At 40.4% G+C, this 17,823-nt stretch overlaps 1 protein-coding gene across 1 annotated transcript in view; it reads left to right on the forward strand.

Moving 5' to 3' along the window:
- Positions 1-17,823, forward strand: part of ITGB5 (integrin subunit beta 5) — a 207,611-nt gene that overhangs the window by 77,731 nt on the left and 112,057 nt on the right. Inside the window, exon 5 of the mRNA XM_072616713.1 lies at positions 1,777-1,945. Coding sequence (XP_072472814.1) covers positions 1,777-1,945 — 169 coding nt within the window. The remainder of the gene's footprint in view (positions 1-1,776; positions 1,946-17,823) is intronic.

The raw sequence follows: 17,823 nt of genomic DNA on the forward strand, positions 1-17,823 counted from the left end.
GCATTTGCTTTTTGCAAATAATTTTTAAAAAAGATTTTTAAAGCTATGGTATCTTTTTCCTGTACTGTGGCAATAGGCTTGCATTTTAATTATACAATGTGATTATTTTGCTGTCCTTTCCAGCTCACTTAAATAGAATTCTGCCTATGGTTTGTAGCATTTGTTCCAACAGAGTTTGATGGGGATAATTATGACGATAAGAAGAAAAGTGTCTGTAGTTCCCAAAGGAGAACTGATTGCCAACCCCTCTTGGAAATCTGAAAATTGCATCCTGTAGCTTGTGCTTGCCCAGGCCTGCATTGGGGCCAGGTTGGATTCCCTTGCATTTCGATTAAGCCTTCATCTCTTCCATTAAGGGTGAAGGTACCTCTTAGCATCCTGTGCCAAACAGCTTGCCCTGTCTCACACACACCCCTTGCTTTGTTCTTGATGGTTTCTCATCTTTAATTACCCATCATTGCATTAACTACTAGGGTGTTAGCTCCTTGGGGACAGAAACCAGGTGTCTTAGCTTATCTTTGTAACTCAAACGTCTAGCACAGTGGGCACCTGCTAGGCATTTGATGAAAAAAGTGAATTCAAATCAATTCACCTGGGAGACAGACTTGTCTTTCAATGAGCATTTATTAAGCATGGGCTAGATGCCAGATCACGTTCAGCTAAAGTAATTATTAAGCACCCACTCTGTGCATGGCTAGTATGTAGTGTGCTAAGTATATACAGACACAAAAGCAAAATGGGCCTGGCTGTATTGTAGCTCTCATCGAGGTTAGGTAACTGTGTAACTCTGGAATGTGTTCTGGTATCCCATCATGGGGGAATTATCTGAGAAAGATTTACATTTTTCAGCAGCAAGGGAGAGAGGCAGCTTGCTGTGATGAAAATAATGACAGACTTGGAATCAGGGTAGATCTGGGTTTAAATTCTGCCTCTGATCCTTATGTTGGTTTTTTGTTTTTATTTTTTACTCTAGGAGAGGCACCTTTTTTGAGTCTGTTTCTTTTGTCTACAAAATGGGGCTACCAAATACTTCCACAGGGTTGCTGTAGGGTACAAAATGAGATGATGCAGATAAAATAAATGTCTGATGTTCTCGTAGCCTTCTTTAGAATCTTCCTACGTCTTCTCTGATGTCCTTACCCTCCTCTCCATCTGAGGCTTCAGAGACTAGCTTAGGTCTGAACTCTTCCATAAAGCTTTCCCCCATTCATTGTGTTTCACAGAGGCAGCCAGGTGATGGGTACAGTGGATAGTGAGTCTAGAATCAGGAAGACCTGAATTCAAATGCTGCCTTAGATACCTACCAGCTGTTTGACCCTGGGCAATTCATTTAACCTCTGACTCGGTTTCCTCATCTGCAAAATGGGGGTAATACTAGCACCTACCTCCCAGAATTGTTGTGTGAGGATCATATGTGAGGAGGCACATATGTTGACAACTAACTATCCTGTAGATATCTGCAAAGTGCTTGTCACGTATTAGGTATTTAGTAAATGTTTCCTCCTTTGATACTCCCATAGCCCTTCTCACATGTTTCAATCATATGGTACATAAAGTGTTATGGGTGTCTATCCTACCTCAGCTCAGCTCCATGAGGACAGGGACTATGCCTTTATACCTCCCGCAGTACTTAGCAGAGTGCTGCCCACATATAATAATAATTGTTGAATGTCTCAGTGTTTCTGTACACTTGGTGAGAACGCACTGAGCATGTTTCTGCTTATGCCATGGGAATGTGGGTGAAAAAGTATCTCTGAGACTATTATTTCTTCTCAGTTACAAGTTGTTTCCACACTGCGTCCCATCCTTTGGCTTCCGTCATCTGCTGCCTTTAACGGATAAAGTCGATAGCTTCAATGAAGAAGTTAAAAAGCAAAGGGTGTCTAGAAATAGAGATGCTCCGGAAGGGGGCTTTGATGCAATACTCCAGGCAGCTGTCTGCAAGGTAAGTTTCTTTCAGTGTGTGTGAGTAAATTAAGCTCTGTGTGTATGCGTGTGTGTGTGTGTATATGTGCGTGTATGTGTATATGTGCGTGTATGTGTGTGTGTGCATGTATGTGTGTGTGTATGTGCATGTATGTGTGTGTGTGTGTGTCTGTATTTCTGTGGGCTTTTGCTTTGTATACACAAGGTTTTCACACAAATTCCCGAGGACTCCAGCCCATGGCTGTCTTCCACTGTTTACATCAGAGGGTGTGCCTTAGCAAGAACCTTGAGTACGTCCATGGCAGTACACATCTGTAGGGTAATGGATTTGTGTCTCTGTCCCTGGGTGGGGCTGTGAGATACTTTTTGGCCAGAAAAGTGCTGCTCTGTTCATGTGCATGAAAAACTTGTTTGTTGTCTTTCAAGGGAAAAGAATTGACTTCATTTATGCTGTGATGCTCAGGGAGCTTTCTGGGATGATTTTTGGGATATCACATTGTGACTGTAGCTTCCATGGAAATCTTCACCTGGAAGAGAAGGAAATACATTTCATGTTTCCTTATTCTTTTAATACATTTGTCTCCTATTCATCTATAATATGAAGAGGTCATGGTGAAAGGAAGAAAATCTTAGGTGGGAAGTGACTGATGGCGTATTTTGAGACATAGTAATGTATAAATGGCTTTTGAGGATCATGGTTTATTGAATGCCCTAGGAGGACTGGGTAAGAAGAATTACCTAAGGTTGTATTCTCCAATTTTTACAAGTATGGCAACTCCTTTTAAACTTAAAAAATATTTCACAGTCTAATACAGGATAATAGTTATACTATTAGTATCCATTGACTGAGAAAATACGTAATGACAAAAAGTTAATAGGAATTTAGTAAAGCTTTGGAATGAATTTGTATCTTATTAATCATAATAGTGTCTATGCATATTTGAAATATGGCTATGTAATTACATATGACATTCAGTCTACAAAAAAAGTCTGCCTAATTAGGAATTTGCTCCTCTTTCCCTGTAACTTTTTTTTCCTTCCCTTCTCAAAGCCCTTTTCCCTTCCCTCAAGTCTGTGGCCCATGAATTAGAACAGCATTGATCTAAGAAATAACTATACTTGTAGATGGTAGGTAAAGGAGGCCAGATTTGGACAGGGAAGCTGAATATTTATTGCTCTTCTTATTGTTTATTAAATTTTAAACAAAATCACCTACTCTCAATTTATAGAGTTCTTGCCCTCAGACAGCTTGCTAAGTAAGGCTGGGCTAGCAAATTTTTCATACCTTGTGGCAAAGATACCCTCTTTCCTACCCTTATGGATTCCTGACAAGGTGATATGACATACGTTGTATTTTTTTATTAAAAAAATAATTCAAGGGCCTTGTGTATATTGGGGTATGGGGATCATGGTGGTGGTAGAAGAAATATGCAAACATTTTCTTCTGTTTTTTTTCTTGGTCCCAAGGACATCCTATTTTCTCAGATTTATTTGATACAAGTCCTTGTGGCCAGATGATGGATTCCTGTCTTTGTAGTGAACATTATAGATCTTGCCACCCCTCTCAGCACACAGTCCTGGTTAGGTGGCCTCCAGTGTTTCAGTTAGGGATGGTAAGGGTGGTCTCTTCCCCATGATGACCCAACCCTGATTTCACAGAATTCTTGAGGTTTTACAAGTCTAAGCAAACTGGAAGGAACCAAGGAATACGAAGGAGGCACATATGTTGGTGCCTAATTTTACAGGTTTGGTAAACAATGCAAGAAACAGTTTTAAGTACCTGCTGTGTGCAACGTGCTGTGCTAAGCACAAGGGGAGATGGAGACTTTAAAACATAGCCTTCAAACTCATGGAGCTCACAATCCAGGCAGGGAATGTGTTCTGTACACAAGTAACTATAATACCTGGTGGGGCAGCTAGGTGGTGCAGTGGATAGAGCACCAGTGCAGGAGTCAGGAGGATCTGAGTTCAAATTTCACCTTAGACACTTGACACTCACTAGCTGTGTGACCTTGGGCAAGTCACTTAACCCCAATTGCCTCATCCTGGGTCTTCTCCAGTCATCCTAATGAATTTCTGGTCACTGGATTCAGATGGCTCTGGAGGAGAAGTGAGGCTGGTGACCTGCACACAGCCCTCCCTCATTCAAAACAAAGTCAAGTGCAAGTCATGTCATCATTTCTCTGATGGCATGGTCTTCTTCAACAATGAAAGACGAACACACAATAATACCTGGTAAGTGTCCAAGAGAGGCATAAGCAGACTGTGCTGTGTGACATCTCAGGGCAGATTGGAAGACTATCGTTAGGTACATTAAGGACAGTTTCTGAAGGAGATGCCATCTGAGTTGCATTTTAAAGGTTGGGTCTGTCTTGGAGAGAGATCTTAATGTTTTTGACTGTTAGTCCTAGGTTGGCTTCCTTGGCATTTGAAATATCTGTATATTTTGGAATTTTGCTTTCAAGGATGCTCTCTTTCCTCAGTGCAATTCCAGGCCCTGGCAGGGAACAACATGTAGTTCAAGAAGGACATGGGACTTAAATGGATTCTTTGTTCATTGTTGAAGGTTAGAGCAAGAGCTAAATGACAAGACCAAACAATGGCTTGTTCTCTTAATTAAAATGATTAATTCCTGGCACTAGAAACATCTTTTTGGTTCAGTCTATTCTAAGGCCTTCAGGACAGCACCTAAGCAGTCCCAGGTAGGTGAGCATATTTCTTGTTTTCAGAGGACATCATAGAAAGAGATGCTGCAGGTTCCCTCATGAGTAGTTATATCTTTGTAACAGTGGCAGCATCATTTATTGGGAAGGTGTTGTATATTCATATGTCCCTCTAAAATCTGTTGAAATTAAATTTTTCTCTCCTTCATGAATGTTGTAGAATTGGATACTTTAAAAGTTAGTTATTAGAGAAAATATACCTCATCCCTCTCTCCTGGGCAGATATGTGGGTGGGGATCAATGAATATGGAACAGACTGGTTGATATGTTTGTTAGTGCTGGTGAACAACTTCCTTCTCCCTCTTTTAAAATTCATTGTCCCGAGGGATTGCTCATGGGAGGGAAGTTTTTGGAAATGAAAGTGATGGAAAAACAAAAGCTATCAATTTTTTTTAAAGTTAACGATTACTCAGTGGGGCAGTCAGTAGCCAAGGAATTTCTCTAGTTTTTCAGCTTTCCTTTCAAATAAGATAAGGCATGTAAAGCACTTTGCAAAGCCTCAAACGCTATATAAATGCTCACTATTATTATTTCTGTCCCTTTGTTTTTGAGAGCCTGTGTATGAGTAAATGGTTTTCTTTCCTGTGCTTTGATCCACTGTCAATTTTATTCCCAGCTATTTCAGAAGCTATCCACAGCTTGAAGAATGGAATTTTTCAGTCTTCTGATTTGCCCAGAATAAAGGACCCTCCATTTCTCATTCATTTGGCTAAACTGAATGCTTCCAGGTGATAAGGGCCTGCCAGCCTCCACCCCCTGTGGGAGCCTGACAAGGCCTTCAGTGTGTTCAGGCAGGCAGTTTCCCCCTTCACAATGCACAATGTTTCATTAGAACCATATGCCCTTGAGATGGAAATGATAAGTATTCCTATCTCACGCTGCTACAGCAAACTCTTTGTTTGGGTTCTATACTGATGCTGGTTTAACCAGGAGAGATTTTTAGCTACATGGGGTTTAAGGGTGAAGAATCTTCATGTTTGGGGACTTAACACACCATCTATATAGCCCAGCATTGATGGAGACTTCATTTATAAAGAAGAAAACCACCGGTTTTTAGGGAATTTCCTTAAAGGTCAGTTTTAATTTTGCTTTGAGTGAAGTTCAATGATTCTCTCTCCCCCCACTCCCCAGAACAGCCGCTTTGCTGGGTGAGGCATTATAATAAGCCAAAGCGGAGCATCCCTCTCTAGCCAGTTCAGGGATTTCTCCCGATGGAATTGGATGGGTTGGAAATAGCTGATATGTATCAGATTCGGACTTCAAACCCTAGTCTTCCACCTTCAAGGCCTGCTTTCTGAGCAAGGCTGCCTCACTGTTTCAGAGTTAGGTTCTGCAAATAGGTGGTGAGCCGGGCTCAGCAGTGAATAGAAGGAAATTGGGCTGCATTGCCTTTGGGGAACTGGGCCATCTGCTCAGTGATCTCCAACTGCAAGACTCTCTACAAAAGCTAATCCCTTTTCTATCAGTCCCTACTCCTCCAGTGATGCAGAATGGCTTCAGTCTCTCTGCTGAATCCAAATTATGCCAAAGGGCAATGGAAAGATCCACCATGGACATAACCAGGCTGCAACTTGTTACCATTGGTGACTTATGTGTAAGAAGTACTTTATAATATATTGTCAAGAACAAGTATGGCTAGGTTATGGAAATGCTTGTTTTATCCCATAAATTAAAAATTAAATAAATATTTTAAAAAAGAAGAGATGAGGACTTGTCATGTAATGAGATTGAGTTTTCTCAGCATTCAAATACTTTGCTAGTACTGCTGAAATATTAATAGGATCATAGATTTAAAATGGGAAGGTACCTCAGGAGCCATTTAGTTTAGTTCATTTCATGGACAAGGAAACTGAGCCCAGAGAGTTTAGGTAACCTGCCCAGAGTTGTATGGCTAGTAAGTAGCATAGGTGGTATTTGAATGCAGTTGTTTTTCAGTCATTTCAGGTGTGACTCTTTGTGAAGACCACTTGTGGGGTTTTCTTGGCAAAGGTATTAGACTGGTTTGACATTTCCTTCTCCAGCTCATTTTACAAATGAGGAACTAAGGCAAACAGGGGTAAGTGACTTGCCCAGGGTCACACAGACACAGAAGTATCTAAGTGCTCTATCCATTGCACTACCTAGCTATCCTGATTTACAGATGAGAAAACTGAGGCAAAGAGAAGTGACGACTCTGCATAGTACTTTGCCTCCTCAGTCAACAAATATTAAGCACTTCATATTGTGTACAAGTCAGTCAGTCAAACATTTATGAAATACCTACTATGTGCTGGGCACTGTGCTAAGGTCCAGGGATACAAAGAATGGCAATAGATAGTCCCAACCCTCAAGGAGCTCACAGTCTAGTGGGAGAAGACAACTCATAGAAAGAAGTAGAAGAGGTAGGGAATGATAAAGTACAGAGAAATGGGAAATGAAAATATGGCTGATCTGGGCATCTTCCCTACATGGAGGATCTGAAAGGAGCCTTCCATCTTCCAGTCTCTTCAATCAGAAAGAAAGAGGCCCCCAGGGCAGGGGTTACTGAAGAAATGTGAGTTCCAGGGTTAATGTAACCTTGCTGGGAGACAGAGTTCTGAGGGAGCGTGATGAAGCCCAAAGGAGCTGAGCCAGGTGGGAAATAGCAGAGCACCGTATTAGCCACAGGTCCAGAGCTTAGACGCCACAGCTAGGTGGTGCAGAGTGCAGAACCTGAAGTCAGGGAGACCCTTAGTTCAAATCAGTCCTGCCTCAGATACTGGCAAGTCACTTAATGGTTCGCAGCCTCCGCTTCTCATCTGTAAAATGGGAATAATAACAGCCCCAACTCATGGGGTTGTTGTGAGGATAAGATGAGATAATACTTGTAAATCTTAAAGTGCCATATAAATGCTCCCCATTACTACTCTCTTACTGTTATTACTAAAACAGTCCTTGTCGTCATGGAGTTTATGGTTTGGTAGTCCTTGTACTTGTTTCTGTAGTGCCTAGCACAATTCCTGGTGCACAGTAGCTGCTTAATAAATACTTATTGATTGATTATGGGAGGCTAAACCACATTGAGATGCAAAGTCTTATGTGATGTCAAGAGAAAGTCATTACTAATAGTGAAGATCAGAGAAGTCTTTGTGGAGGATGTAACCCTTGAGTTATGCCCCCTCGTGTCTTCTGACACTGCCACCCCTCATCACCTCACACCTAGATTATTGCAATGGCCTGCAGGCAGGTCTTCCTGCTTCCAGTCTCTCCCCACTTTCTCTATTCAGCCATTATAGTGATTTTTCCTAAAACGCAGATCTGATCAAGTCCCCCCACTCTTCAAATAAGCTCCAGTGATTGTTCCCTATTGCCTCGAGGAGAAAATGCAAAATCCTCTGTTTGTCAGTTGAAGCCTTTAGTAACCTAGCGGGCTCTTACCTTTCTCGTCTTCTTACACCTTATTCCCTGATCCTACCTACTCTCCCATCCAGTGACACTGGCCTCTTGGCTGTTCCAAGAACAAGATACTTTCCATCTGTCTTGACTCCAAATATTTTCTCATGCCTGAAATGCTCTCTCTCTGCTTTGACAAGTGACCTCCCTCGCCTCCTTTAAAACACAACTAAAATCCCACCTTCTATAGGAAACCTTTCCCAAACCCCTCAATCCTAATACCTTCCCTCTGTTAATTATTTTCTATTTACCTATAGATAACTTGCTTTGTATATATTTAATTTTATGCTATCTCCCCCATTAGACTCTTAGCTCTTTGAGGGAAAGGAATTTCTTTTGCCTCTCTTTGTATCCCCAACCTTTAATGCAGTACCTGGTATATAGTGGGCAATTAATAAATGTTTATTGTTTGATTGAGTTGGATTTTAAAGCATGATTAGAAATTCAATAAGGGATGGAGGGAGAGGCAGGACATTCCACAAACATTAGCAACATCGTCAGCAAATGTGCTAAGGCAGGAAAGCCAGGCAGGTCGCTCAGAAACAGAAAGGAGTCCAGTTTGTCTTAAGCATAGGTAAGACTGGAAAGGTAGGATGGACCCAAGCTACAGAAGACCCCAAATGCCAGGCAGCAGAGTCCGAACTTTATACAGTAAGCATTTAAGGAACTTTTGAAAAATTTTTGTGCAGGGGAATAAAGTACAGACCTCCTATGCATAAGAGGAATTGTTAGGACAAGAGAATGGAGCATGGATTATAAGGAAGAGGGAATAAAGGGTAAAAACCCTGTGAAGAGACAACTGTAATTGTCTGTAGGCAGAGGAGAGGCTTCTAGAGTGGCGGGATGAATGCCAGAAACATTGCGGAGGTGACTGGTTGCAAACGAACAGTGAAGGAAATCAGGAAGAATTGGATAGCAGTATAACACATAGTATTTGTCCCTTTGACTCTTAGTATTAGGGTAAAATATACATTATAACGGGTTAGCTCTTCTGTTGTGATTATTAAAGGAGATGCTGGGAGGTGGTAGTGGTTGTTGTTTTAACATTAGCCTACATGTAAGATGTCCCAAAGTCTTAGTACAGTTTTAATGCTTACAACTTTTGGAACACCTGGTATTTTACCAGTCAAAGAGGGTCATTTTTTCTTTCTCCATTCAAAATTGGGAGCAACCTCTTTAAAAATCTTTCTTTTGATCAAATAAAGGGCAGGGAGAAAAGAAGGGTGAGTCAGGCTTTCATGGGTTTTTATCTTCCTTCTTGGCTTTATGCTGATTTAATAAAGTTTTATTGATTCCAACCCTGATAATTCAAGATTTTTCAAATGCAACTAGGCTAGTATCATGTAATCTAGTGGAAAGAAGCAAAAAGGAATCCAGTTTGGCTTAAGTATAGGTAAGATTGGAAAGGCAGGATGGATCCAGTCTACAAAAAATGAGCTGGAGAAGGAAATGGCAAACCATTCCAGTATCTTTGCCAAGAATACCCCAAATGGAGTCATGAAGAGTCAGGACACAACCAAAATGACCCATTAACAGTGGAGAGAACATAGGACTGAGAATCAGAAGTCCTGGGTTCTAGCCCTTGCTCTGGCATCAGTTAATTGTGTGATTTTGAGCAAATTCCTTAACATCTCTGGGTCTTGCTTCCATTACCTGTAAAAGCCAAGGGGGTGTAATAAATTGGGTAGGCAGTTTCCATCTTGAAAATTTCATAATTCTAAGTCAAACTTTAGAGTATTTTACTATGACTTGGGTGTGGGAAATGGTTTGGCCAAGCAAATTAATAGATAGTTGAGGTCTAAAAGCTTCAAAAAAGGTGACACTTAATATACTTAAAAGAACAAGCTTTTAAAATGTTCTGGTGACAAAATCCCCATATTAATAACTCCCCCTTTTGAGACCTTGGGCTCAGGATTGGTGAGCATGCTTAGCCTTGTCTTGCCCACGATTCAGACCCATTAGGCCACTTTCTGGTCATGTCTTTTCCCCCTCCCTCCCTTCCTTTTTTAACTCTTGACTCTGAGAATAGTATCAAATAAAAACCAGTATTGCTGGAAAGGCTATGCCAGTCAATTGCCTGATGGTTCCCATCCCACCCCTAAAGGTTTCCCTGTCCAAAATACTTCTCCCTGACTTCAACTACCTACCCCTATTAGAATATATTCTCCTTGAGGGCAGGTACTTTCTTACTAGCTTATATTAGGATCCCTAGCACTTAGCATTGTGCCTGGCATACAACAAGCTCTGAATAAAGGCTTTTTCATTCATTCATTGAAAACAATTCTTGGATGATTAATAAATAGAATAAGGTAGTTCTATATCTTGTAATATTTGTCTTTGTCCTTTACTGCCCTGAAATCCCCTCCATTCTGCAGCTCTTCAACTTTTCTGTAACTTGGAGCTTTAAGAAGTTTCCTGGGGGTACAGAGAGGTTACGTGTTTTGCCAGTGGTCAACACAGCTAGTTTGTGTCTGAGGCCAGACTTGAACCCAAGTCTTCCTGACTCTAAGCTGGGTCTGTCTCTTCATAATGCCCTGCTACCTCTCCTTATGCATATAGTAGATGCTTTAATGTTTCTGTTGGATAAATAAATCCAAAAGCTTTTATTAAGCACCAAGTCAATATTAGTTTGCAGCTACAAAGATGATAAGTGAGGAGAGTTCTTGCCTTCAAAGAATTTATAGTCTATTAATGAACATTTTTCAGTTAAATGAATATTGGGTGCTTATTCTGTGCAGGTTCTCTGTGGGGTTAGTAAAGAAATGATAAAGCACAGTCCCCACATCTTCCTCCTGAACCACTGGGTAAAACTAGTGTTTATTCTGGAGAACAGGAAAGAATCATTTATTTAAATATTTTATAGAATTCAGGATCTTTGCCCTTCTCGAGGGTAATCTGCATTGGTGAGATTTTTCACTCTATTAAATGAATGTAAATAAATGTCTTGTGGTAGAAGACAGTGTTTGGGGGTTCACATCCCCATAATTTATTTTCCCCAAGAAAATACATTTCATTTGTTCTGTTATTAAGGGTCCAGCCATCAAAACCATTTCTTAAGAAGCTTAGGTGCAGAGTGCAGAGGGAAGCAAAAACAATCAGAGGCTGATGAGGACATGTTTATTGTTATAAGCAGACTTGGCTGTGCTCCTGTGTTGGGGAAGTGGAAACTAATCACAGAAAGGATTCCTGGGATACTTAGAACCTCATGGTTGTTTTCCCTCAAGTGGCTTGGGAATTAACCATCTTGAGTATGTGTTCAGACATCTGGAGTGGGATCCTTGGCACCTTCCCCTGCTTCATCTCTTCCCTACCAGCCCATCTTCTTTTCATGCCTTGAATGAACGACTCACAGAGGGATTTTGCATTGGTCTGGCCTCCAAAGACCCCTTTTTGGTTTTTTTAAATCAGTTCAATAGCTATTTATTGAGTGTCTGTGAAAGGTTTACTTAAAACTTTTATGAAATTTCCTAATCCCTTTCAAAATAGAAGAAAATCTTTTCAATCTCATCCCTTTTCCTCCCAGACAAAATGAGACCTTGCTCAGCATTTACCATATGAAGCTCTGAATGTTGGGTATCTTCTGGTGCCAGGAATAGACAAAGGAGAAGGAGACTTACAACACGGGCAAAGTCCCTGTCCAAGAATTGATATTGGTTACATATGACACTCAGTGGACACTTACAGGACAGGACTGAAAAATTCTATCGTGAGTACAGGAGAATGGCCGTTTTTCTGTCTGCATTCCCTGGAATAGAGATAGGTATAGCCTGACTATGGAATCCCTTGAATATCCCAAGGTGGATAGCAGATAGATCATAAGATCAGTGCAATGGTGGGCAGCCCAGTTATCCATTGGATAACTAGTATCGTGAACTGTTTGAGGAAGAAAAGATCTTAGAGTTCATCTAATCCAGCCTTTTCATTTTATAGATAAGGGATCTAAGACCCAAAGAGAGAACATCTGATCACAGATTTTGAGCTGGAAAGGGGTTTTAGAGGCTACTTGTCCAACCCTCTCATTTTATGTATGTGGAAATTGAGACCCAGTGAAGTCAAAGTATCTTGCCCAAGGTCACTGAGTTACTAAACGACAGAGCTGGGAGTTGAACCTCCATTCTCTCACTTCAAATCCATCACATTTTTAATTGCACTACACCTTTCATGAAGTCATTTGTCCAAGGTAATACAGTTGGAAGTTCTAGGAACCAAACTCAAGTCTTTCTGAATGTTTTGATACCAAGTCAAGTGGTTTTTCTATTGTACCGCATATAATATGTGAAAATACTATGCTAGAATGTGAGAGATAAAAATAAGTCTTCAGACTTTGGTCCTTTCCCTGAGGTGCTGAATTATCTGACATTTTCATTCTTATTTAGTGAGCATGAGAATAATATCTATATGTTCCTTAAGAAGAAGTCAGGCAAAAACCAGCTTTAAAACACAAAAAGCTCTGGCAATATCAAATCAAGATAGTTAGAGACTGTGTGACTTAGGACTTTTTACAGTGACACCTGGTGGTTTCTAGGTATTGTTGCATAAGGACCCTCTGAGTTTGGTAATAATTGGGGTTTTTTCTTCTTTTTATTCATTCAGTTACATAATTTTAAAAAGTCATTGATTTTGTTATTTTACATTTCCAAGAGCTTCCTGAGTAGATCTGCCTCAAATCAAAGTCTTTATAATTAAACTGAAGTCAGCGGTTTTGGTTTTACTGACATTTCTGAAGAAGTACAGGTACCACAGGAAAAGAGCAGGGCCAGTATATGGGATCTCTTGGTAATCATCTCCTTTGTGGCACTACCTACCCCTGTGACCTTAAGCAAGTCCTTCTCTCTGGGCACCAATTTTCCTTATCCATATAAAGAGAGAACTAGACTAGGTTTCCCTGTACTCTAAAGTTTGATTCTATGAAGTAAAGTATTTTGGTTCTAGTATCAGCTCATTCCATGTCATTTTTCCCTTATGTACATTTCTAACTATATTGATCATCCTATGATTCTCCATCTAGCTTCACCTTCACATAGCTCTGTACCTATGCCATTTGAGACAGAGAGATATCTTTGTTCTTCTTAAAGACTTAAAAAGGTGAATTAATAGTCCGTACTTCCTCTTGATTTGTGCTGTGGGAACTCATCCACAAATCACAGAATCAAGTCAACTAGCATTTTTAATATATTTATTTAATATTTTAATTTTTTTCCAATTACATGTTAATACAAGTTTTCGCATTTGTTTTTAAAAGTTTCCAGTTCCAAATTCTCTCCCTCCCATCAAGAAGGCAAGTCAACAAGCATTTTTTAAAAGTAGTTTTTAGATTTTTATTTTTTAAAATTTATTTATTTATTTTTAGTTTTTAACATTTGCTTTCATAAGATTTTGAGTTCCAAATTTTCTCCCCATCTCTCCTCTCCCTCACCCCAAGATGGCATGTAATTTGATATGGACTCTACATATACATTCATATTAAACCTATTTTCACATTAGTCATGTTGTAAAGAATTAGAACCAGTGGGAGAAACCACAAGAAAGAAGAAACTAAAAAAAGACAGAGAGCAAATAATCTGCTTCAATCTGCATTCAGATTCCTTAGTTCTTTGCTCTGGATATGGACAGCTTTTTTTATCACGAGTCTGTTGGAGTTTTCTTAGATCTTTGCATTGCTAAAAAGAGATAAGTGTATAAAAGTTAGTCATTGCACAATGTAGCTGTTACTGTTTACAGTGTTCTCCTGGTTCTTCTCACTTCACTCAGCAGCAATATCATATAAGTCTTTCTAGGTTTTTTTAAAGTCTGCCTACTCATCATTTCTTATAACACAATAGTATTCCATTACATTCATATAACACAGATTGTTCAGCCATTCCCCATCTGATGGGCAGCCCCTCAATTTCCAATTCTTTGCCACCACAAAAAGAGCTGCTATAAATATTTTTCTACATGTGAGTCCTTTTCCCATTTGTATGATCTCTTTGGGATATTGTCCTAGATATGCTTGTATCCTAATGGGATATCACTGTATTGCTAGGTTAAAGGGTATGCTCATTTTTATAGCCCTAGGGCATAGTTCCAAACTGCTCTCCAGAATGGTTGGATCAGTTCACAATTCTACCAACAATGCATTAGTTCAATAAACATTTTTAAGTACCTACTGTGTTTCAGGAGGCTCTACGCTAAAAGCTGGGGATACATAGAAGAAAAAAGAAAGTTCTTGTTCCCAGGAGTTCACCATCTGATGGATGCAACATGCAAACAGTTATGTACAAGCAAGACACAGATAAGATAAATTGGAATAATCTCAGAGGAAGGCACTGGCATTAAGGCGGCTTAGAAAAAATTTCTTGCAGAATTAAGCTTGGAAAGGACCTTTGAGACCATCCTGTTGAATCTGAGCAAAGACAAGAATACACTACAGTTCTCATATCTTGGTCTTTGACTGAAGATCCCAAGTGATGAGAGGGACTCCCTGCTTCCCGAGGCAGCTCTTTCCACTATCTTCAGATACCTTCTATTAGGTTACCTCTCCCCCCACCCCCCATAGCACGTCTAAATCTACATCCTTACAGCTTCTACCCATTATTCCTCCTTCTGCTCTTTGGGGTCAAGCACATGGGAATCCTTCAGATATCAAAGATAGCTTTATGATCCCTCCTCTCTTCCCTCTTCCTCTTTGATCTTTTCTTCCCAAAATAAACACTGCCAGTGTCTTCAGTTAATCCTCATATGATATGACCTCAAGGTCCTTCATCATCCTGATTGGATAATCTCTAGATTATCTGCTAACATGAACATTTGTTAGCTCTTCCATCACCCCCCCATACACACACACACGTTTAAACAATTTCACATGAAATAGATCAGAGATGCTCTATGACTCTATAGGAGTCAGTAGTGTGATAGGACTACTGAAGCAACAGCAGAAAAAACCAAAAATGCCACAAAAGCAATTTTGAATTCCATCCATTGAAACATGGTATCTTCATCAAGGGAGATAATAGTCCTCCTGACTTTTTGCTGGGGAGATCCTACCTGGGGTATTGTATTCGTTTCTGGTGAATGGAGGTGATGCTGAAGAGGACCACAGGACATTTAAGAGGGCTATTAATAAACTGGAATGTTTCCAGAGAACAGAAAATAACATGGTGAAAACTCTGAAAAGCCATGCAGATGAAGAAAAGTTGAGAGAACCAAGAATGTTTAATTTGAATAAGGGAAGACTAGGGAGATGTGAGAGTCACCTTCAAGGTCATGAAGAGAGCTATCATGGTAAAGGAAATTAGGCTTATTACTCCTTACTCCAGAAGTCACAGTAAGGAACAATGAATGAGAGAGAGGGAGAGCGAGAGGAAGAGAGGGAGAGAGAGGGAGGGCGAGAGGGGGGAAGAGGGAAGAGAGAGGGAGAGGAAGAGAGGGAGAGAGAGGGAGAGCAAGAGGGAGAGAGGGGGAGAGGGAGAGAGAGGGGGGAAGAGGGAGGAGAGAGGGAGAAAGGGAGAGGGGGAGAGGGAGAGAGAGAGAAGGAGGGAGAGGGGGAAGGAGAAGGGGAGAGCGCTCAACTTATCTTGGTTTAATCCGAGGAAGAACTTTTTAACAGATCAAATTGTGAATAGTCATGGAACCAAGGTCCAGCCTCCTCAAATGAGATCACATAGGTAATCACATAGATAGTAAATGGCAAGCTAGTATTTAAGCCCAGGTCCTCTGACTCCATATCCAGCACTTCTTTCTAACTACCACATTGTCTCACTAGGCTGTCTTTTAAGGTAACCAACTCCTCCCTCAGAGAGCCAATGTGTACCTGTCTATGACAGTGGAGAGAGGACTCCTGCATTAGGCAGAGGGCTAGATTTGAGTCGGGAGGGTGAGTTCAAATGCCATCTATGAAACTTCCGATACAAATGGGCTATTGGCTAAGTCTCTTGAAGTCCTGGTCTCTTCATCTGTAAAATGGGAATGATAATTCCTATCACATTTACTTCACCAAGTGGCTGCGAGACCAAAAGAGATAGCACGTGGCAACAGCTTTGCAAGCCTTACTGCACTGTTCATGGTATACTTCAGGGTAGTAGAGAAGAACTAATACTCTTTGGTTTTGGAGGAACAGGACCTGGGTTCAATCCACTTCTGATGCTTTCTCTCTTTATGATCTTGGGTCAATCACTTAATCTCCCCCAGGCCTCAGTTTTCTCATCTGTAAAACATTGGAGTTGAGGTAGATACTTTCTTCTTGGTCCCTTCCAGCTCTACATCTATGATTCTGGATTTTTTTTTTTAAGTAGGAGATTGAGCCAGATCCTATCTTAAGTAATTTTCAATTTAAGATTCTAGTGTCTTTTTTTTTTAATCTTGACATACTCAGGCCTGGCATGGTCTCCTTTCTTCACTCCTACCGTCCTCCCTGGCTTTATTGAGTTCCAACTAAAATTCCATCTGATATAGGCCCTTTCTAACCCCTCTTAATTCCAGTGCCTTCCCTCTGTTAATTATTTCCTATTTAGCCTATATGTAGCTTGCTTTGTATATGTTTGTTTGCAAGTCATTTCTCCCATTAGATTGTAAGCTTCTTGAGAGTAAGGACTATAGTGTGCTTCTTTTTGTATCCCTAGCACTTAGCACAGTGCTGGGCACATAGTAGGTGCTTATTAAATGTTTATTGAATTAAATTGAATAACCCATTGGTGCTTTTTATCCTTAAGAGTGACTTGGAAATGTTCCTTCTAAGCTATATGGACTTCTGTGTGTTTAGCATAGTCAAATCTAGGCCAGTCTGTACAACGTCTCCCTCACATTTCTGTCCATTTTACCCTAGCAATCAGCTCCCTGGCACAGGTGAGAGATGAGGAAAGAGGCCAATGGAGAACCTTGGTCCTGTGACTCTGCTTCCCTAAACCACTGCTCAGGGATGGCCATAGATTTTCCCTTAGGCTCTGGATTGCCCTGGCCAGTCTCCAGTGGATTAGCATTTTCCCTCTTGAGATCTGGGGTGAGATTTGGAGGAGCTGCGCTGATAGCATAGTTGACTGTTCCCACAAGTCACCACTAAACTCTGTTTATATGTCCTCTGTCTTCATAGTTTGTTGTTCATTGGGCTCAACTGTTGGCCCATGAAACATAGTCATCTACTCATAGCTTAAGAAAATTAAAGGGAGCTTTGGTCACGTGCATAGTGTCTGGGTTGGAAGAATTCAGCCCAGTGGCCAGCAGACAAAGTGAGTCATAAGAAAGCGAAAACTTTGCCTGCATGCCCACAGTGTATTTAGGAAGAAGACAGAAAGAAAACAATGAAAATAATGCTTAATTTGCTAGAATATATAGCATGTGCCAAGCCCAAAGACCTCAAACCGATATACACATGCCAAGAACCTGAACAAATCACTTTATTTCTGTCTGTCTCAGTTTCCTCAGTTGTAAAGTGAGGATCACAGTAGCATCTATTTCACAGGATTGTTTTGAAGATAAGATAGGTAATTTTATTAAGCACTTAGTACAGTTCCCAACACAGAGCAGGCACTTTAAAAGTTTGTTACTTTCCACTCTCGCTAGGAAGAAGAGTTTATTTAGAAATTCTTGTTCTCTTTGGTTCCTGTTTACTCAACCGGTTATTTGAATAAAGATTTCCCTTTGCCCTTAGCAAATGAGATAGTGTTTAGATTTCAAAGTATCTTTGGATTTCTCATCAGGGGAACTAGACTCAGACAACTCTTCCACCAATTCCCATTCAATTAGGTAGAGTAATTTTCTTTTTTTTCTTTTTCTTTTCTCTCTTTTT

The sequence above is a fragment of the Notamacropus eugenii genome, chromosome 5, assembly GCF_028372415.1.
Source record: "Notamacropus eugenii isolate mMacEug1 chromosome 5, mMacEug1.pri_v2, whole genome shotgun sequence".
Taxonomy (NCBI): domain Eukaryota; kingdom Metazoa; phylum Chordata; class Mammalia; order Diprotodontia; family Macropodidae; genus Notamacropus; species Notamacropus eugenii.